Source organism: Euprymna scolopes, chromosome 14 (assembly GCF_053919585.1).
Source record: "Euprymna scolopes isolate OS-2025 chromosome 14, ASM5391958v1, whole genome shotgun sequence".
Classification (NCBI taxonomy): domain Eukaryota; kingdom Metazoa; phylum Mollusca; class Cephalopoda; order Sepiida; family Sepiolidae; genus Euprymna; species Euprymna scolopes.
The window spans coordinates 47488620-47513195 of NC_136495.1; the positions used below are offsets into that span (position 1 = coordinate 47488620).

At 32.2% G+C, this 24576-nt stretch overlaps 1 protein-coding gene across 1 annotated transcript in view; it reads right to left on the reverse strand.

Annotated features, from left to right (window-relative positions):
* Positions 1–24576, reverse strand: part of LOC145292979 (uncharacterized) — a 485581-nt gene that overhangs the window by 26468 nt on the left and 434537 nt on the right. Inside the window, exon 26 of the mRNA XM_080139221.1 lies at positions 1903–2022. Coding sequence (XP_079995347.1) covers positions 1903–2022 — 120 coding nt within the window. The remainder of the gene's footprint in view (positions 1–1902; positions 2023–24576) is intronic.

Genomic DNA, 24576 nt, shown 5'->3' on the forward strand with positions numbered 1-24576 from the left:
AACACGCATATATTTGCTGATATATGTGTGTGTGTATGTGTGCGCACATAAGTTTTCTTTACTAATGATTCATCATTTATGAAGACCAAAAGCCACTCAAGGATGGATTGTCAGAGAGGATTGATAAATGCTGACTGGAATAAACAAAATTTCATTACTTATGATGATGGTTTATAACATTTCTTGGCATTGGATTTGAAGACGACCATGTTGTGATCTGCAGGGAAGCAATACCATGGTAATGTGTTTCATAGATGAGAAACCCTTAAAAAAATGTGTTTATGGAAATTCTGTTTTATGTTTAGTCTATGGAAGAGGGAAAGGAAAACTTTGTTCAGTTGTGGTAATAATGTCTTACAAGGAGGAATCTTTTCTTTCTTTGATCTTTGCTCCCTTCAAAAATAAATCAAACATAGCTCATTACACTCCCTGTAACATCTATTATCTATGTTCTAAATTTTATAAGTTTCTGCATAATATGTACAGCTAATTAATTTGTGAAAAGGATGATTTTTGGTTTTTTTGGTCAAACACCAAATCTAGAAATTTAGTAAAAAAGAAATACTAAATGTTGGAGTGTGGGGGGGGGGGGCTAATTATACGTAAAAAACAGAAACTAAGAAACATTGGTAAACATTATTAATAATTATAAATCTAAAATACTTTTTTTTTTTTACTAATGAGCCACCAAAGACTAAAAGCCACTCAAGGATAAGTGTTAATGAGATGAACAGATTGTCATTTGAATGATGAATAATATTATGAGATGATTTAAAATAATGAATACAGTGGACAAAATTCGATTAATCTATTATTATCATCATATTATCTTGAGGATTATTTATGACAAATATTTGCTGACATTGGATTTAAGATGATCATGCTGTACTCTGCAGGAAAGCAGTCCTGTGGTAATGTGTGCTACAGTGGAAATTCTTGGAAAAAAAAACTCCGTTCATGAAAATTCTGTTTGCTGTTAGGCACAGAAATGAGTTCTTTGCAGTTATATCTAAAAGAGATTTTGATGTGATGAATAATTTCATTTGATTGTGATAAACTTTGAATTGTTATTAAACTTATGTGGTGGGTTTTTGGTTTACAGCCATTTTAAAAGCATGTAATTTGATTTCAATATGCATTAAAAAAATCACAAACAAAAAGACATGAATTGTAGCAGAACTGCTCATTCTAAGTTGGTCTTTTCACAAGCGCCAATTCAAGGTTTCTTCATATTTGATTTCTGAATGTCTCTAAAAGCACCCATACTGTTGGACAATGCAATCATGTCGTCAATGAATTTTATCATACAAGTTTTTTGAATAGCAGAAAAATTAAACCACTCTACCATGCATCAAGAAAGGAGAAATAAACAAAAAACAATTTGAAGATATAGTTATGTATGTAATTTAAAATTATAAAATAATAATAATAATCTCAGATAAATTATTGAAAAAAAAAATAGAATAGAAAGTATGTGAAAAGTCAGAGGAGGAAAAAAGGAGGTAAAGAGAAGTAGGAGAAAACAAAGGAGGAATAAATGAAAGGGAAAGGAGTATAAAAGAAACAAAGAAAGAGAGGAGGGAAGAAGGGATGAAAAAGAGGTGTGGAAATAGAAAGCAAAAAATAAAAAAAACAGAAAAAAGATAAGAAGTAAGAAAAAAAGGATTAAAACAGAACTAGAAATAAAATGATTAAGAAAAAGATGAAAATTGAAGAAAGGAAGAGGACAAAAAAGAGAAAAGAAAAAAAAATAATAAAAAAATTATTTTTCTTACAACGGTTATAGTTGAGCAGAAAACATTTTGTTAGTCTCCTTTTATTCAACTAATTTTTCTTCTCTTTTTTTTTTCTCACGAGAGAAAGAGTATATAAAAAAGATGTTTGAAATCGGTCGATACTTACAAGTCCACCTTTGATACCAGATCCGCTTTGTATTGGGCTGTTTCCATACAAAGCTTTTTATACACACCATCCTCAGTGACATCTGCTGAAAATGGCTTGAAACATTGACTGATAAATTTTCTACAAAATAAAAATATATATATATATATAAAATTAAACGTTTTAATATTTAAATAATTATTTCAGAAATCAAACATTCATAAAACAATAAATTTCAACAAAGAACAACATTCTGGAATGGCAGACCTTCCAAATTCAACAGTAAACATAAATAATAAACCAAGTTTATTGATATAAATAGTGGCACCAGGTACAGAAATTGTCCTGGAAAAAGTGTTTCATGTCTTTATGAAAATTCCTCTTTTCAAGTCTTTTTACTATGTTTGAAAAAAAAATGATGCCTCTTGTGTATACTTCTGGTTATGTCCTTTGGTGAACTCTAGGTCACACAATGTGAAACCTTTGCTTTTAATTTACTCATCAACATTAGGTTTTGGTATTTAATTTAAATGCAGTGTCCCAGACTCTGGGTTGAACAACATCAGATAATATCTCACCCTTGATCTTCATGCAATCCAAGCCAAAGGGTTGGTATCAAATCATTTCTTATGTACCCAAGTCGAATTTTCTTGAGTCTACTATACTCGTTAGTGCTAAAATATATTCTTAGTTCTGGAATTGAGTTATGTTTGAAAAAAGTCTCTTTTAATTGTTTTAATTAGCAGTAATTTATAATTAACTGAACAGGTCATCCATTTATCTTTTAGTTATCTATGCATTCCTCTCTATGTTGATTTAACCACACACTAATATTTCTTACTATTCAAACAATATCCTTTTATACTAAGTATGAGTTAATAATCGTTTGTTTGCTCTCAAACATTTTTTTTTGTCAAATATTTTAATCATCCAAAATACATGCTAACATATACTTTAGTTCTGGGATTGAGTTATGTTTGAAAAAAGAAAATATTTTTTAAAATTCTTCTAATTAGCTGTAATGGCTAATTAAATGAACAAGTCACCATCTCTTAATTTTGATATTTTATGGCTCATTCTCATTATTTTGATTAAATCACTCTAATATTCCTTAATGTTTCTGTGAGTAGTTTGAGAAAAAAATGACCTTTTTTTTTCAATATAACAGACCCAACAGGCTGCAAAATCCCACCCCCACACTGTAGAAGTCCCTAGATGTAAAAGATCTTTCTACTCCAGTAGTTTCTTCCCCAGAACCCCTAGACTTTGGAATTCCATTCCAGGTCACTGCTTCCCCAACTGTACTGACGTGCAGAAGTTCAAGTGCAACGTGAACAGACATCTTGCTGCCAAAATCCCTACATAGTACCCCAGTAGTTGTTGCCCCTGTTAGTAGCCCCCTACACCAAAGTGGCAATGTGCCTTGTATGGGGTGAAAATGTAACAAAAAAACAAAAACAACAAAAAAAAAAACATCCAACTTGTGTATCGCTACATATCACAAACGTATATATAAACAAGTAGGCAGCATTTCCCGGTTGTAAAATACATTTAAATATGATCTTTTAATTGATGCAGATTTCGTATTTATTATTATAGAGTCGATTCTCTATCAAATATTATATTGTACCCAATATATAGTAGTGATTTCAAAAGTTAAATAAATAAATAACTTGAGTGCTATCAGTTAAAATCGACACCAAAACATACAGTTCTCCAGCCTTATTTGTTATCCTCTGAGCCATGTCCATACATATATAAAAGTTCAAAAATAACGTTGTTTAATCTATAAATGTATATTTGTGCATGCATAGAAGAGCACTTTAAGTTGATTTACGCCTGCCAAGTTCCAATTTTTTTCAATTTTGACCACTTAGCAGCTATTTTTACTGGCTAAAAAATCAAATTTGTTTGATAGGTCCAAATCCCCTATATATCAAAATTCAAGTCTTTAGGCCTAAAATTGTCTGAGGAGTTTGGTAGAAACAGTTATTTACACAAATAGGCAAAGTCACTTTATATATATATACTAGCAAAAGTACCCATCGTTGACTGGGTTCAAAAACAGCCTACAGAAAATGGACTCTGATTTATGAAAGTAGGATAGGTTATGAAAAGGAAGGGTTGTAAAGAGATAGGTTCGAATTTGGGGGTATCAAAACCAAAGCAAAATATGATGAAAGTAAAAATAAAATAGATAAATCCCATAATTTATTTTACCATACCTGTTCACACTGAAACACTTATCACAATATTTTGTGGATCTATATTAAAAAAACCTTGTTATTTCTATTCTATGGAGGTCAGGCACGAACGAACGTCCCATAATTTTATTATACCGCATTTCTTCAAACTGAAACATAATTATCAAAGAATACTTACGCAGATAGATATGAAAAGTCTTTATTAAAGTTTGTGCCTATTTCCATTCTATGGAGGCCAGGCGCGAACGCAGATCCCACAATTTTATTATACCATCCCTATTTAAGTTAAAACATACTTATCAAAGTATTCTTATGTACATCTATATCAAAAACACTTGTAAACGTTCTTTTTGAATTTTTTATTTCCATACTTTGTGGACCAGGTGCGTACGCAGACCCCACAATTACAATGAACCACTGTTCTGCAAGATCAAACATACCCATTTCTGTGTCTCGATACATCTTCTATCATTATATGTAATCAGTTTTTTAAAATAGTCAACCATATAGGAGCCTATTCGTGACCAGACACACTACACACACACACAGACATTCAGCTTTATATATATATATATATATATATATATATATATATATATATATATATATATATAGGAAGGCAAAATAGTAAGTCTCTACTATTACTTAATATTTCTATATAATGTTATATTGTGAAATATAAGATCTCCACCGGACCTATAACAACATGTAAACAAAACAAAGATTGCATCAGAAGTAGAGGAGACACCCAAACATCAGGAGCAACCACTGATATGACAGCGCTGATTCATAAGTGACAATGGTACCGACCTGTGCTTGACTACGATATTCAATCGACTGTTAACGACACATTAAGCTGCTGTTAGAAACTATGCTTTTGGTACCCATACTTCCACTACAATACACAGTTCATTATAGTAAAGAATTATCGGGCAAAATACATTGTCCACGGAAATAGTTACACTAAGAAGACTGGAAGATTTCGACAGCTGAGATACAAATATATGTGATAAAAAATATTTATGAAAAGGACTACAAGTGACAAACTTAGTCTAAATTCATTCACAGACACACCGGGTTTAAATAGAAATAAAACAAATGCAAAATCGGGGGGGGGGGCGAATATTTCCCTACGGCAAGGCTAACCATATCCTTATGACACATATGACAGCAAAGTTCTCTATTGTTCACACCTGAAAATATGTTTAAAACTACATCCGCATGCGCGTACAATATTTAAATATGCACTACATCAACTGAGCAGCAATGGTGGCAGAGGCGACAACTCGTATGTATTACTCCTTCTCTCTTTAACAGCAGCAGCTACTAACTCGAACATCTTTGCTCTTTCCTTCTCATAGTAGCAGAGGCGGTTCGCCCACAGATAGCAACAACAAAACTTAATAACAAGGACTTTGTTATTTTCTTCTTCTTGGAAATCCTAACAACAGGAGACATTTTAAATTATTCATACCTTTAACAACTTTAGTAACAAAAACCTTAATATTTTGTTCACCTCAGAACATCATGTGAACAGGAGACATTTCTTATTCTTTTCACTCTAACAAACCTTAATAACAAGGACTTTGTTATTCTCTTCTTCTCGGAAACTTTTTATCAACAAGAGAAATTTTCAACCATTTTGTTTCTTTCAATAAATATTTAATTTAATATTCTGTCTGTCTTTCTTGCTACCATACACTATTTTTGTTGTTGTGACGGGTATTGAGATTCAAGACCTTATAACACCAATATAACAACTGGTGCTACAATATAACAATAATAAATACTAATGTGGAAGTAAAGAGACTTATTTTTAGTTATGTAAGGAGAATATCTTAAAAGATGTATCAGAGTTTATGAATGTTCAATTATGTTCATATGAAATAAATGCTTGTGAAATATAAAATATATCTGATTTAAATTTTTTTAAATCTGACTGACATTACAATACTAGATCTAAACTATCCTACATTTTCTTTTTCCTTTTCACTATGTTAGTGACAGAAAAACTTTTAGAGTGGATAATGAAAGGGAGATAACAACGATTTTTTCCTAAAGATTAGCTTTCCTTGGATACATTTAAAATACTTAGTATATATTCATGTATTAAAAAATTGAAAGTTTTGGAAGATATTTTTATCCAATTATATATGTATATATATATTAGAATTTATAGCTCATTAAAAACGGACAAAAGTTATAGCGTGTTGACTTGGAATGAGTGCTTATACCAAATTGATGGTTGAACATGATTATATTTGTGGTCACTTTTGCAATAAATACTGAATGCTATAAATCCCACAAAGTGCATTGATCAGATGGCATAATATTTAGTTTGTTGAACCTTATCATAACAAAGGTCAATACAAATTTTAGCTATTTCGCCTCAGTAGTTTCTTTAAAGACAGACTAAGAGCAATATATATATATATATATATATATATATATATATATATATATATGTATGTATGAAGGCAACTCCAGGTAGGTACAACTAGCTAAAAAAGCTAAATACAAAATAAGAAAAAAGGTTCCGGTCACAAAACAAGAAGTCCATTTAATTTCAGTTGGAAGATGAAAGAAACAAAACACAAAGAAAAAGATACACACAGCAAAAGAATTGTGGCTTCAATGCACAGGTTTTTGAAGCATGAAGCCGATTCAATGCATCAAAATGGGACACAGAAGCCAATGACTGGGTTGCAATGATGAAGTGATTTAAAATGTGGATACAAAATCTTTTGTTTGACCAACTGAATGCACACATCCATATTGAATTGTGCGTTTTCAATATGCATGTACATAGCAAATCAGAAAAGACAACACACTCATATAGAATACTTGACCCAGGGTGGATATAAGCAATAAATATAGCATAAATTTTAATTTTTTTTTCTTCTTTGAGGGAAATGATATGGTTTTGGTGGATGCTTAGGGAAGAAAAAATAGGTTAACTCAAATCAACTTAAGACTAATGGGATTTGACATGTAACAAAGAAAATTAGTACTTGTCAATCTTTAAATTCACCTTGTCACTTATGCCTTAATGAAAAATTATATACGATTACATTTAAAGACAAACACTGCAACAACAAACATAATTATAGAGATGCATATTGAATATAAAAATATAAAATAAGTGGTCATTTTTATTTTATTTTTCCTTATAAAGTTGCACAAATTCATTGACAATGAAGAGTGAATCTCTTTTATTGCTGAAAGATTAATTTGATTGAATAGAATGTGTAATTGATGAACTCGATTAGAATGTCTTCTTTTTTTATGTAAATAACACAGATTGCAAACTTTTGCAAATGACTGGCTAGAGAGAACAAAATAGCGATTTTCCAGATGAAATGTTATTTAGGTATAACTTATAAAATCTGAATTGTATAATTTTATATATTAGATGTACCTCAACATTCACACATAAATACAACGAGATGCATATTGAATAATTAATATAGAACTACAGATAATTGATGTTATATTTTTTTTTGTTTTTGCTTTTTTTTTCACACAAAAATAAAGAATTAATTCTTCATGATAAAAGTTGCAGCAATCCATTTCCATCCATTGATTGGAATATTCATTTACAGAAATTCTAATTAGTTTTTCTAATAATTGAATAATGGAAATATTTTTAATACAAGAAAAACAAAAGATTCTTTTTAATGCACATCTGCTATGAATTGTATTTTTCAATAAAAGGTGTCAATTGTTTTTTGTCCATGTTCGTGTCTTATTGAGGAAAAAAAAAAGTTTCATTAATAAAAATAATTAGATGAAAAATAACGAAATTGCTAAATTGCTTTCAAGAATTGAGACGAGAAAAAAAAATGAGAAAGAAAGCGAGGAGGGGAAAAAGGAGCGATAGAAAAGGAGAAAGCAACGAGAAGAGAGAAGTGATAAGAAAAGACAGAAAGAAGAGAAATGTTAATGTATATAGTCATAATCTAAAATTAATTATTATAATATCTACATTTTTACCCCCCCCCACACACACACTTATTTAAAGTTTCTCCGATTTTATGTCCTACTGATGTCTGAAGATACTGGCTTCCAGACATAAAATTCACAAAACACTTGTTATTGTTTTTTCTTTCTTGCCCTTTGTAAAACTCAATCATGTTCTGCAAAGTAAAAAACATAAACAACAATTTTCCTCTACAAAACCAGGAATTAATATTTGAAGATATAAACAACTTTAAGTATAAAAACCTATCTTTCAAAAATTACTGGATTCAGCATTGAATATATATGCTGTAAAACAAACAACCAAACCAAACCAAACACCTTGAATAAATATTTTAAGATATAAACGTATCTTTCAAAAATTACTGGAGTTAGCATTAAATAACCCCAAAAAGGTTGATATGCCATAAAAACAAAAAAAAAAAAAATCGATTTTATTCAATAAAATATTATCTCGGTTTTTTTTTTTTTTTTTTTTTTTTATTCTCCAACGATTCTTGATAATATACCAAAAACTACATTAAAACTTTTCTTTTATAAGAGTTCGGAGAATTTTCTTTAATGTATTTCTTCAAAAATATTCCCATCCCCAGTTCGATAGAAGGAAATGATAAAAATGCTAAGAGAAAGAAGAAGAAAAGTCCCCATAATCAACTGTTATTTTATCTGCCTTGACGAGATAGAGAAGGAAACGATGAAAATGCATCTCCAATAAGTTGCATCTATTCAATCTGTGTGTTTCTCTCCTTTCACCGCCAATGCTCAGATCATCACTTTGATCCAATCGAAATGAACAGCCCTCTCCTTTGATAAGCTTCTAGGATTAAATTTAACTCCAGACGTGAAACAAAAGACGAGCATCAAAACCATTCCCAAGGCTGCTAGAGAAACGGTTAGATCATTCTATCGCTCTATAAGGTATCTTACACGTGACACACTCCTCTCTGCCTGCATAAATAATGTTCTAAAGTGGAGTACTGTTACCATATCTGGGGAGGTGCTGTCCAGAGCACTCTATAATGCTCTGACAAAGTACAAAAGAAACTTTGAAATTTAGTGGGGATGCCACCTTGTTCCCTACAGCCACTTCATCACAGAAGAGATGTTGCTAGTCTTTCTCTACTCTATTACTTTAATGGTAGTTGTTCAACTTTAGTACTTAACAAAGGAGGGAAACAGGGAAGCAGAGAGAGAAGATACCCATTAATAATAATAATTATTATTATTCTCTTTTCCACTTCATATTCTTAAAAAAATACAATTTTATATTCACACTTCCCTCATTATTTCACTGGCAAATCAGAATAGAACGTTTTATTTTCCTCTAGTGCTACGACGTCACATCTGTCTGGCATGAAACTAAGAGGATTAATATAACCGTGGTTGGGTTAGCGTTAACAGAAAAAAAACAAAAAACTTGCACGTGACCGACCAACCGAACTGATGGAAAATGTCTCATAAGATGTGATGGCACATTTAAAAAAAAAAGAAACCAACAACAAAAAAAAAACAAATTCCAGAATTCTAATATCTAAATTGCCTGAATACTTATCTATTTTGGAGAGGAAGAAAAAAAAATGGATATTGAAAATTTGGATCATTGAAAGAAGATGAAAGATTATATGGGCGGAAAAAAAAATGGGGAGTTATCCATGGTTTTTGTTTGGAAGAAAAGGGAACATTTGCATTTCTCAATCATAAGATGATATATATAAAAAAAAAAAATTGAATCGTGTGATACATTCTTTGTTCTGAGGTTTAGTTTTGTCTCAGCTTTGAAATGTATCAGAAACAATCAGAACTGCTGAACATGAAGACATCTTTTAAATAGATATTCCCATCAGGGAAGACATTTTTCTTTTAATGTTTTAGAGATATTCGATTTCAAGCTGAAAACATTGTAATTTGACAACATCAATATCGCCCAAGGAAAGATTCAAGAAAATGTCGCGTACTTTTATTTTCATTTGTTCGATGCAGATTTGTGATTACATATTTATATAACTAGCAGTACTTAATCGGCGTTGTCCGGGAGGAGTTACTTAAATTTCTCCCCCACCCCTGCCTCTTTACACACATATACACTTTTTTTTTTTCTTTTTACAAAAGAATCACCACTTATCAAGACTCAAAGGTCACTCGAGGATAACAGTTAAAGAGTGTACCGTACTCAAAAGGACAATATCATAGTAATCGTTAGAAGTGTAAATTTGGTAAATTGGATTACTTAAGAGGAACGGCTCATCAAGAACTGGACTTGAAGATGGCCATATTGTAGTCAGCTGGAAAGCAAGCTTCAGAGTTCCACAGGCTTTGTTCATGGAATCTACGTTTAGGTTTAGGCACAGATAAAGAGTGGGGGAAATTATTGATAGTGTTTACAGCCAAACAAGTGTTTCTCATGAATGTTTGGCGAGGGGGGACCATAGATTGGAGCTCAGACGAACACTTGCCATGAAAATAACGATAAAACAGAGACAGGCTTGCAACGTCTCTTCTGTGAGAAAGAGGTTGCAGAGAAGAGAAAAGGGCATCCCCCACTAAGCTACGAAGTCTGTTCTGAACTCTGTCAAGGCAGGATAAGTTCTTCCTAGCAGCTCCTGCCCATATGTGACAGCAATACTCCATACTTGGACGTACCTGGCTCTTATATAGGTAAAGAATTGCATCAGCAGGTAGATATCTACTGGATCGATAGCAGGATCCCATCATTTTTCCAGCGACCTTGGCAACGGATTTGATGTATATATTCCATTTTAGATCAGGAGTAAAGGTCACTTTTATAACTGTTTTGTTTTGTTTTTTGTTTTTTTAAATTTTGAAAGTTAAATATCATTACGGTACCGTTTGGATACTAAATTATTAAACTGAACCAGATTTTCATAGTGTTTGGTTGCATAGCTTTGCTTTTACGGCATATCAACCGTTTTCAGGTTATTTAATGTGGAATGCAGATATTTTGGTAAAAGTTTCTATGTTTTTAGTTTTAATATTTCCAAATATTTATTTATAGTGCATGGGTTAGTTGTTTGTTTGTTGTTTGTTTGTTTGTTTGTTTTTTAACGGCATATCAACCCATTTCAAGTTATTCAATGCCAAATGCTGTCATTTGTTATTTATTTTTTGCTTCAAGTTTCAAATATGTATTCATGAAGTTTAGTTTGATTTTGACTGTCACAGGAAACGATGACTTTCCAGTCTTAGAGTGCAACTTTGTAACTTTATGTATTCACCCCATATCCAAACGCTTGAAGAGACAGATAAGATGTGTTAGTAATAGGAAACTGATAGAATCAACTTTAAAAATACTCCTTCTGTTTTCTTTAGAAACTTTAGAATTAATCTTACGAAATAATGTTTTCAAAGATGTGGCCAAACTCCTATTTAAAATTCGCGCCAACCATGCAAGCATACACATCAACTTCAGACTTACAATAATTGTCAATAACACCAGATGTATCTCTATGAGGGACTGACCCCGTTAGGGTTAATACCACAAGAAAAATGAAAAGAAAATAGATGTGACCAAACTTCTATTCAAAAATGCTTGTATTAGAATGCAGAACAAATACCAGGAGCAGCTGAGGATGGTAAACAATTACACCCTGTAGTACTATGAGGACCAATTCTTTGATCCCAGTAGATTAGCTGGATATATTCTCATCAGGTAAAGATAACAAGTAGCAGCAGTTTGTTTTCGCTTTTTTGTGTGTTGATTAATAACAGCTGTCTGAAACAGTAACAGCACAAAACCATCTGGGGTTTAACAATGATTTCAGGAGCTTTTATTTCTTTCTTTCTCCCCCCCCCCAAGTAATGCCCCCATAAGGGAATGGGAGCAGTTATCACTCCAAAACTGACCAGTCTCTTCTGTGGTAAAAAAAATTAAATAAATAAATAAAGGAAGATTTTATCAGCTTATTTGCTTTGTGTCTTTAGTGACTGGTTGTGACGTAATATCCTAATATGTCGCTTAAACTGTAATGTTTAGTTTTTAATAGGATTTTAGTGCAAATTTTGAATAAGACAAAAACACGAACCTTTTTTTTTTTTTTTTTTTTTTTTTTTTTAAATAGCTAACCAGTTTTTATCTGATTCAAGAGCTGTACCAATACCGGAATTTTCCATTCTATTGCTCGATCTTATGTGGAAATCCAGCTTTTAATACTATTTCTTACATCTGCATCTAACAACTGACACAAGTACAACACCACAAATGTTCCAAATGAAACCAACTAGGAGGAATTATAATTATCGGGATGGTAATGAGAGCAGGTCATGTTTAGAAAAACTAATAACCGCTGACACGAACCAGTAAAGCCAAGGCTGGAGACATAAGTATGGAGGATGAAAATACTTATCTAGGATTTAATGATAAGCTCATGAAAACCTTTTCAGTTAAAGAGGTTTGTTAGGAATTCTTTTTGGTGTCAATTAACACTGACCGAGAAAAAGAAATACTCATGGGTTCTAGTAGAAGAGGTATTTTTATATTTCCTGTGTATAGACTTTATGCTTCATAAATGGCAACGGTTGTTTGCAATCTTTTTTTTAAATCATTATTTCTACTCATAAAATTATGTTCTTATTTCTTATATATCTATGTAGGTGTAATTATTTTGAACTATTTTTATTAGAACTATTAATCAATTATGTATTTAAATCCAAAATGCAATAATCTAAATTAGCAAAAAAAAAAAAAAAAAAAAATTTTTTTTACATATTATTTAAAAATTTAATTACAAAATTAAATACACCAGAATACATTCGGTTTTTTTTTTTTTTTTTTCGTAAACAAAAAAAAAAATTTTTTTAATATTTTATAATAGTTGGAAAAAGAAATTTGGAAACATTTAAACTAAGTGAATGTCATTTAGATGACCTTCAATTAGTTGAAGTGTGACCTTCATCTTTTCCTTGACCTAAATATTCCAAAATTAAATCAATCCTAAGTTATATTATGACTCATATTCTGACCAAGTTTTGTGATTATTGTTCAAATGATGTGATCGCTAGGAAAGTCATTAGTAAGATTATACAAGAACAGGTTTCCAAATATCCTTGCCTAAGCGCATATGTGGAAACCAACATACTTTACCCAGTTCATTCTTCTGCAAGATGAGGTGTGGTTTCATTCCCTAAATGGTTGTAAACCTTAAGCATCACTGATTGTTAAATTATTCATTGTAGAACAAATTGTTGAAAAACAAACTAAGTGAAGGAAAAACATAAAACACGTGTGGAGTTGATGAATATGTGTGTTACTGAAAATGAAGAAAATACAGTGCCATCAAAATACGCATGCATATACACATAAACGCAATTCAATTTCTCCCAAAAAACATGACAGCTCTCTTTTCAATATAGACACATCCTAGTTAATAATGTAAAAAATAGTGTATTTGAATAATTGAAAAAATAAAAAAAAACACAAAATCAATACTGTATTATTTAATAGTATTTACATTATATATATATATATATATTAATGGCCTGACAAAGCCACAGGGGAGACAACCGAAGCAGCAAAACTGAAGCTGGCTTGCAGGACATAGTATATATATATACTATATATAGACAAATTTGGGCATATTTTATTGGCTTGATAGGTTCTTTTTTACCAATTGTCATAAAATTTTAACCATAGTATAGTATTATAATTTTAAAAAAGCCTGGAAATTTTCATGTGGATTCATCCTATAGAACCAAAGATACGAGCATTTCAATATTTAATTTAGCTACCAGTATATATATATATATATATATATAACCAACTTTTTTGGTAATTTTATAAGTTCCAATTCTCAGTGACTATTGATCAGAATTAAACAAATGAGGGCTCGTTGGAAAGATAATGACCTGAATTGTGTAGTGGACTATATGACATTTTCCCTTAAGGTTGCACATTAAGGGGATCATCCATCATCCATAGCCTACTTTTGGCACTTTTTTACAGCCATAAAATGTTTCAATCATAGTCATTTGTTTTCCTAGTTTTGCATATGAATTACAAAATATCTGATATTTCCCCCAAACCTCTGGCCTTGATGGAAGGGAGATTAAAACTTGCTGCTATGGTTTCAAATGATCTGAAATTATAGTAAGGGGAAACTTGATTCCAAATATTTCTCGGTACTAGTGCACTTATTGATCCGTGCTGTAATAATAACATTATTATTTGAAAAGCCATTCTTAACATGGGGAGGGGAGGGTGTTTTGTAACTATTCTATACTTTAACCTTACAATTGAATAAAAAACATATCATAAAACTTTAATTAAACTTGGAAATACTATTTAAAAAATAGCGTGGATCAGTAAGTGCATTGCACTTACTGATCCACGCTATTTTTTTATTTCCCCTTTTTTGGAAATAGGGTAGGATTATGAATATCTCCAGTATCGAATAATCCTTATACACTGTGAAATTTACTTTATGTATGAAAACCTACATTATATATATATATATATATATATATATATATATATATATATATATATATATATATATATAAACACTCAACATGGATGAAAGTGGTCCAGTATGGTTTCAGTGTCCTAAATTAATGAGAAGTTTATTCCAGCTACTGGTTATTTTGAACACTTTGTTTTTAATTACAGCAATAAAATAATTATCTCAGTTAAAAAAATGTTTTTTTTAATTTCCTAAAATTTAAAAGAAGAAAATGCAATTAAATGGTACTAATTTCTCATTTTTTTTTTTTACTTCTTTTATTTTGTAAAGCATTAAAAAAAAAAAAAAAGTGAAATGAGAAACCGGAAGTTTCAGAATAAACTTTGCATTAAGATATCAAAACCATATTCAACCTACGAAGGTTTTGCAATCTAATATATAAAGACACAAATACGAATAAAACATTGCATAATGAAACTTTTTTTTTAATGTTGAAAGAAATATTAAGGTTAATTAAATCAAATTAATTTGTAGATGTGAAATTAAAGAAAAAAATCATTATAAATGATACAAAATATTGCATATAAATAAAAAATGTCGTTTGAACTGTTGTATTTCTGCTGTATTCAACTAACCCTGTTGCATACTAGGGTAAGTAGATCTTAAACTTTTTTTTTTTTTTTAATATCAAATAAGTTCATGCAAATCAAATTTGGTGACTAATGTCATGAAAAACAAGACTTTTAACTTGCATCAAATTTTTGAGTTTCAATTAGTTTTAAAGATCATTTATTAAGAAACAGCTAAACCCCTAGTTTTTAAAATATTGTTTTTTGTACAAATGTAAACATCTTCAAACATTACAAAAACTGAACATTGGTGTCCCAGTTGTGGCACTAGTCCGGGATATGTATCTAAAATTTGGGTTGAAAACACGTAAAAATTAAAAAAAAAAAAAAAAAAAAAAAAAAAAAAATCTATTGTTGATGCTTCTTTGAAAGTAAATTGATTTGAATCATCATCGTATGAATTTTTTGACCGGATTGATTCTGTTGTTGGTTTTTCTGATTCTTTCACGAATCAGATATTTACAGGAGGAATCGCATGAAGATGATCAACATTCACAAGTAAAAGTGTTGTTATGAGATTGATTAGATTCAAGCTTGACACACTGAGCTCATCAATTCACATCATCGTCCACTTCACGTCTGCCACCTCCCAGGGTTTCTTATGAGACCAGCTTTAAAACCAATGGTACTAGTACACTTTAACTCACCAGAAGTATTTTTTTATATTCATTTCTTCAAAAGTTATACGAGAGAAAAGGGGAGACAATCCAATATTTGTAAATTAAAAAATTCTGAAATATTGTTACTAAATTAAAAATAAAATTAATTTAATTAAATACGTTTCAGTATTTTATTTTATTTTTTTTGTAGTGTTATTTCGTTTTTGAATAAAATCTCTGAAAATGAATGTTAACTTATTCAATTTAAAAGAACTTTTTTTTTATTTTTCTATAGACCAAAGAAAAATTATTGATTTTTGTTTACAGACGAAATGAATGTTATAATTTATTTGTATATTTCAAACGCTAGACTCAACTTAACTCTTCCGAAAATCAAAAAAAAAAAAAAAAAAAAAAATACTTCCGACAAGTTAAACTGTACTAGTGTCAAAAATTATTGCAAGTTAGATATCTGGGTTTTGACGTCATTAATCACCATTGACCAATACCAAACTTTCTTTGTGCGGACAGATATGATATTCCAAAGAAGCTAAAAAACGACATGCCCTACTGCAAAGCCCAATGGAAATTTAGTCTCAACTTAACTTGCATTATAGATTTGTGTCTAGTCAGACAAACTTTTGTTGCTCATTCATATTCTTTTCTTCAGCAATTGAAACAAATAAAAATAAATAAACACTTGAATGAAATATATAAATTTAACATCTGCAAATTCCCCTCTGGGAAAGAATCAACTCAATTATCCCTTCATTGTACCCGAACTTTCATTTCACAATAAGTTCTTAAAAATATCTTTTTCCAAAGATTTTACTTAGACATTCTGTAATTTATTTTGTTTGCCTTTCGGCAAATTTTATCTTTATTCATATTCAATGATACTTTTATTCATTTTTTTTTTTACCCATTATCTTTTTTCTGAAAATAGACTCAAGCTAAATCTAGACTCTTAAAAAAATAAATAAATAAAAAAGCTGTAATCTTATATGTAAAGCGGATAATTAATTCAATACAATACCGCAATATTTTCAGCCTGCAGCATCAAAGTTTTGCTTTTATGGGATCTGATTATCTTCTGGCGTTACATGAATAGATTGAATATTCTTGGAGAAAACAAAAATCTTTTGAATCTTAAATACTGTTTTCAATTTGATAAAACAAAAATCCTATTTAACAAAACATAATGAAAATATTAAACCAAAACAATACTTGATAATAAGGCCATACAAGACTAATAATGTTCTGCTACCATAACAGACATATTAAAATTTTTTTTTAAAAAACCCATAAAACTCTAAGAATGCGTCCAATTAGTTGGATGAAAAATATGATTAAAAAATGAAAATATTACCTGAAGTCCAATAATAATACAACAATCCCATACTAATAAAGTTTTGTTACCATGATGATAGACATAACACAAAAAAAAAAAAAGAAAACACTACTCAACAGTAAAAAACGAGTCCAGTTAGAAAGTTGAATAATAAAAAACGAAAAGGAATGATAATATTAAATTCAATCGAAACTTAGTAATTAATTTATCTCCATTGAGAAATATAATTAAATTCCTTAAAGTAGGAAAGTGCAGAGTCTTTCTTAATTTAGTAGAGTAGAAAGTGGACCTCGTAACTTTCACTTTCCTAATTTTGACTTAGTTTTCACATTCCATGAGCGATGTTTCTGACAAAGGGTGAAAAATCGCTATTTTCTGGATCAGAATCTATCCACCAAACACTTTGGAGGCACCAAATCGGTAAAATGGAAACTCATTTCCAACTTGCATTTTGGTAAAAATGCACTTTCATATATATATATATATATATATATATATATATATATATATATATGGAAATCTATTCAGACAAGGCGTGAAGCCACTTGATGTAAGGAGCTAACAAGAACGAAAGATGATTATTACAAAGACTGGAGATGCCTATAACCTTGGTCTTTTCAAGACCAAGGTTATAGGCAGGGGAAAATAGTCTGCAGGAACAGAGTTTTACAAGTTTGCGGTTTTTGGAAAGAAGCGACTGGAATACGAAGCTGTATTACAAAGTATGAAAACAGCAAATTGATGGAAACCACTAGACCAACAAATCAAATGTACTGAAGCTTCACAAGATTTCCAGCTATGGTATAACTGGAAATGTTTTCTCAATCATTAAATCATTTCTCTCTGATAGGCTCATAAGAGTAGTGGTTGATGGGCAGAAATCAGAGGCCCACAGTATTAATGCTGGAGTCTCCCAGGAGGCCATCCTGGGCCCAACTCTCTTCCTAATCTACAGCAATGATCTCCCAAAATACATACTTAAATCATTTGTTGACATCTATGCTGATGACACGACCATCTATGGCAACACATCAAAGGCCGTAAATGACAAAGTTTTCTCAGATTCTCTCTCCTCTGATCTTGAGCGCATGGTACAATGGAGTAAGAGGTGGCTGGTTACCTTTAATGCATCTAAAACCAAGCTTCTATCTTTACATCATAAACGCTCTGATCCCCATCTGGCATCAATTGAAATGGATGGTTCTCATCTAGGGGAGGCTCCATGTTTTGATAAGCTTCTGGGTTTGACCTTTACTCCTAATCTGAAATGGAACACATACATCAAGTCTGTGGCCAAGGTCGCTGGGAAAATGATGGTAACCTTCTACCGCTCCAGAAGATATCTCACTAATGATGTAATTCTCTATCTGTATAAAAGCCAAGTATGTCCAAGGATGGAGTACTGCTGCCACATCTGGGCAAGAGCTGCTAAAAACAGCCTATCCTGCCTTGACAGAGTACAAAATAGACTTTGTGGCTTAGTGGGGGATGCCCTTTTCTCTTCCCTGCAACGTCTCTCCCACAGAAGAGACGTTGCGGGCCTATCTTTGTTTTATCGTTATTTTCATGGCAAGTGCTCATCTGAGCTCCAATCTCTGGTCCCCCCTCGCCAATCTTTCTCAAAAAATACCCGTCTAGCTGAAACCACTGTCAATAATTTTCCCCACTCTTTATATGTGCCTAAATCAAAACGTAGATTCCATGAACAAAGCTTCTTTCTTAGAAGTGCACAACTGTGGAACTTTCTGCCGCTTGCCTGTTTCCCTCCTGACTTCAACTTGGATGTCTTCAAGTGCAACATAAACAAATTCCTGATGAACCGCCCCCTTAAGTAATGACACTTTATCAAATCTCTGATACTAATGATTACTACGATACTATCCCATTGATTACTGTACACACAATAACCCTTATCCCCGAGTTGCTTCCGGGCCTTGATAAGTGGTGACCTCCATGTAAAAAAAAAAAAAAGAACGCTCCATTATATTTGCAATATACGGCATAATCACGTTTGACACACCGGTTCTAATCAGATCATCGAAGTCAAGCAATAATGAATCTGGTCAGTACCAGATGGGTGACCATTTGGGACTTCCAGGTGCTGTATGTACTCTCTGCTTATCTTGGCATTGTTTCCAGTCGTCCTGAACTTTTCCTTTCCACTGTGCTCAAGCAGTGCCGATTCAGAAGAGATGTGGTTGGAGATTGCACAACTCTTGCCACACAATTACATGTGCAGCTGACCCTACAGGGTCTTTCAAGATTGAAACAGAGGCATCATTGATTGACATTCACATTGTATTTTGAGTATCACTCGCACTGAGGATTGAACCTTCAACCTCCAGAAGAGTATAACTTTACAACTAAATTTTATCAAGTATTTTATCTATTACGTCATTGGTCCTTGCTTATGAATTTTAGGAACCATAAGCCTATTTGATGAACGAGAACAGTAGTCTGAAGAATCCAAATAATACGAATAATCAATTCTCATCTAAAAAATTCAGAAATGTAATGTCACTTTCTGTTGATCGAAATGGTTTGAACCTTTATTATTATTTTATTTAAAAACAAAAAGATTTTTTTTTTATGTCAAGAGCATCAAACATCTGATTGGTGGAAGTATGGAGGCCATTGATCAGTATTGATTAACACAATATGATCTCAATTGGACGACAAGGACAACGACTTCCTTTAAATCTGCCAATCAATCTATCCAACAATCACTTAGGAATTTCTGGATTAAAGGCAGGAAACGAAAACAGAAAATGGCTTCACGAAAGGAAATTAAAAAACAGAAAATAAAAACTCAACCTTAAAAGATTTTGCTAATCTATTGAATAATAAACAAAGGATAGAAATGAATGGTCAACATTTGAGATATGGAGATGGGGGAAGGGAAAGAGAGAAAGAGGATGAGGGAGTGAGAAAGAGAGGAAATAAGTGACGGATAGGGAAGGAGGGAAAATCAAAAAGAGAGAAATGAATAGGGGAAGAAATGGGTGGAGGAAGACAGAAATAGAGGGTGATAAGGAATGATGGAAAGAGAGGCAGGAAATACGGGGGAGGGGAATATGTGCTTAAAATTTGGGTTGGAAAGGACAGAGTGAGAGAAAGAAGAAAGAAGAGAAAAAGAAAGAAATGGATGGAGGAAGACAGAAAAGGAAGAGAGAAGGAAATTTGTGGAGGGAGTGGTAAGGAAAAAGGAGGGGAGAGAGTAAGGAAGAGAGAAAAAGGAAAAGAGAGAGAGGGGAAAAGAGAAAAAGGAAAAGAGAGAGAGGGGAAAAGAGAAAGAGGGGAAAGAGAGAGAGAGGGAAAAGAGAGAGAGGAAAAAGAGAGAGAGGAAAAAGAGAGAGAGGGAAAAGAGAAAGAGGGGAAAAGAGAGATAGGGGAAAAAGAGAGGAGGGTGAAAAAAAAGGAAAGATAGTTATAGCAAGAAAAATAGAAACAGTTAAAGACAGTTATTGTTGAAACTCTTTAAGATAGGTTTTAAAAAAAAAATACCTTATCAACATTAACAAAATTGAAGGATAAATCGCCATTTTATTTTTATCTTTAAATGGTTTCCATGTCATTTTAATTGAGGGTCAATCATTATTCATTTTTTATCTGCGTCCATCTTTCGTTTTTCTTTGAAAATCAGAAACCCTTCACGGCTTAATTCTTCAACACTCTTCAGATTTCCTATTCAAGAGATCCTTTTACTTTGTCAGTCAGACTGTATTTTGTTTCTGCAATAAATCTTCATATGGAAAAAAAAAACACACACAAAAAATATCTAGTTAAGCTTTATAAAAATTAGTGTTTTGATTGTGCCAATATCCCTGAATACATACTTAAAATTGGGGTTGGATTGACTGATAAGTTTTGAAGCTATAAAAAAAGAAAAGGCGATTCTTACACTTCATTCTGAAATAGCAATTTCATCGTCAAATATGAAGATTGAACGGACATAAAAAAAAAAGATGCCACTTATCTAATCGTTAATTCACAATCATTTCTAAAATTCAACCATATTAGGTACAAATAAATTGTACTTTATGCCTGACTTGTTCACTTAAATCATAAATATCTAGCAGTCTTTGTATTATCACCATTCAATAATATGTTTCAAATGTGCACTTCTGCATTGCAAGCACATCTGGATGCACTTTTGACTACGATAGCTCTTTTCAGTTCAGGAATAATCTGGGGTCGTTTTGGTAGATATTATCTTTGAGATAACCCCACAGATAAATATCTGGATGGTTACCATCCTGTGAGTATGAAGGCCATTCAGGATCACATTTATCAATATGATAATCATCCAAATGTTCCTGCATACGACTGAATGACAATAAAACGAAAACTGTTGGACATACATGACTGAAACTTGGTGGACAATTCAAACATAGATTGAAATGTATTTGTATCAAATATGGTTGGATTGGAGACAGGATTACTAATTTTATTAACGGTTCCATTGGTGGCATTTTTTTATTAGGTGGTGTGGAGGGGATCACCTTATATGTTAAGAATGCCAGGGCCTGTTAAATTATGTCCTAGTTTGTTCATGTGTATTCATAACTAGCATGCTTTGCAATCACTATTCACTACTCAAAAGTATTGAAACAAAAATGATAAAAAGACAAAATTAATGCTATTATTACCTTAAATATTTTTTTTTTATTATTATTCCATTTTTGCCCTAAACAAGGCACAGTGCAACTTTGATCTAAGGGGCTACTATCGGAGCCATAAGTTGCATGATACTATGTAGGGAGTTGAGCAGCGAGATGTCTGTTCACATTACACCTGAACTTCTGTATGTTGGGAAAGTAGGATCCCAGAAAGAGTTCCAAAGTCTACCAGGTCTGTGGAAGAAACTATCAGAATAGAAGGCTTTCTTACATCTAGGTATATTTACTGTGTAGGGGTGGGATTTTGCAGCTTGTCGGGTTTAATTATCTCTTAATAGAGGATGGTCGGTGAGGCAAACATTCAGGACATCTTCTATTTAATCCACAAATGAAGTTATGGCAGGTATTAACACTTTTCTGGATCAGAATGGATTATGGAGTTATGGCAACTAAGGGTTGATTCCACAATCTTGCAAGCTCCTGAATTGGAGGTTCACCACTGAATGCGGTTTTGTCTAATATTCAAGACGGTTAGGAAGAAGAGATCAAGTAGTTGATAGAGTTGTAATATAGGATAAACAAGAAAAAAGGGTAAAAAGAGCTAAGAAAGATAGATTGTAGGGATGGGGTGGTGTCATGAGATGGAATGAAACCGAAGATCTTGCCCAAGAGTGTCTAAATCATTTTAGTGTCATGCTTGGGACAAATTCTATTTAGTCTTTATCCGAACAGATACTATACTTTGGTTTAGAAAGAGCCTGGGAGTAATATTAACTAAGAGGTCAACTCTCCACACCACTGAATTAGTGGTTCACCACCGGATGCACTTGAAGATAATCTGCAGGACATCATTGTTAAAGAGACTTGAAAGAAGAGCATGTCACATGATATCTTGTGATTGTTATAGTATGTTGCTTTAGTATTTAATGTACATGAAGGTCACAATGTTCAAAATCAAGTCAGTTTCTGGTTTACAGTTTGATATCTACTTTTTTTTTTCTTTCTTTTCAAAGTATATGTATCTCTTCCTCTTCAGAAAAGAAAATGGTCACTCATCTGGCAAGATAGAGAAATCCAATCTTTATTTACACATTCTTATCTTCATCAAGTTCGGCTGTAAATGAACACTTGACATAAACGACCACCAAAGGAGATTGATTTCTTGTGGTTGTTCTTTCAAAAACTCTCCAGACTTGCCGATGGTGAAGTGGATAGGATACAGACTTGCACTGTCAACATGAGTATGCCAAGTTCGAATCCTGCCCACTACATTGCATCACTTTCACTAATGGATCTTGGCAATCTTCACATGGAACCTCCTGTGAGTGCCTGATTTCATTAAAAAAAAAAAACCCAAAAAACTTGGAAATTCGACATCAATAAAAGAATTGAGATTTTCAAAAGTTATACTATACAGAGTGATACAATTTCTTTTTTTCTTTTTTTTTTTTTTTACATACTATTAGCTACCTCAGAAATTTTAAAATATATAATTCCAGATGGATACTTTGCAGACGTGAAGCAACCAATGAATTTTAATGAGGTTAATACAAAAGTGCTGAATACCGAAGTAGGGCAAGATATACTTTTCATTTGTTTTACATAATCATTTATATGTCGCTACACATTCATAAGGATGTTTCAGTCAGCCAGTTACAAGTAATTACAAACCTCTTCAGGCGATATTACTTATACCAAAAGTAGAAAAGAATTTTCATAATGGATCCTACTTTTGTGCAAGTAATATCACCTGGAGAGGTCTCTAATTACTTGTAACTGGTTGACTGAAACATGCCCATGAAAACAAATAAAAAGTAATATATATATATATATATATATATATATATATATATATATATATATATATATATATATATACTATTTTTATACTATTAAAATAAAAAATTTCCAACTTTTGTTTTCAAATATAAGTATTAATCAAACAAAGTTCATTTAGATAAGTTGATAGTGTAATACTAGAGTTACAAATAAAGATTAAATCAACATTACCTTAACAAAATTAGTAACAGTTTTATAGCAATTTGTCCCACTTCATGATTTAATGACCAAATAATAAAATAATTATATTGAACTTTTGACATTCTATTTAGTAAAATAAATTAAGAAAACCGATATACAGGGTGGAACGATAAAATTGTAGCCCTAGAAAAGACAACATGATTCCATTTCAATTTGATGAAAACCGGTTTTCTTTTTTTGTTGCAACCCAACTATTAGGTAGCTAGTTGTGTACAAATCTCAAGAGCGATAGGAGCCTTCTATCATGTCTGAAAGTGACACAATGTTCAACGAGCGAGATTGCACCACTGTACAACTTATGCTCTCTACTGATCCAAGTTATGACAACAGGGCCATTGCCAGCACCCTCAAAATGCATTGCTGGACTGCCGTGAATAACAACAACGTGCCCAGAGTAATGAAAACAAATTTTCCGGCCATGGTTATGGTCTTTGGTGTAGTTTCAAGTGAGGGCCACATTATGCCACCTCACATCTTTGAAGTTGGCTTGAAAGTCAACACCAAAGTGTACCTGGATGTGCTAAGGAGTGTGGTGATCGCCTGGCAGACTTTGGATGTGGCAGCAGGACTCAGCGTCGGCCCATAAGTCCAAAGAGATTCAGGCTTGGGTTCAGAAGGAGTGCTATGAATTTGTACCCTTTTCTCACTGCCTACCCCCCCCTCTTCCCCTGACCTGAACTACTTCGTTTGGTCATACATCGAGAACATCACCAACATGAAACACCAAAGCCAGCCTGATCGCCGCCATTCGCCAAGCTCCCGTCAGCACTTGTGGAAAAGGCATGCTCCCAGTTCCGGACCCGTATTGAGGCTTTGATTGAGGTTGAAGGCAGCTACATTGAATAGATGCCAGTTCTACTAG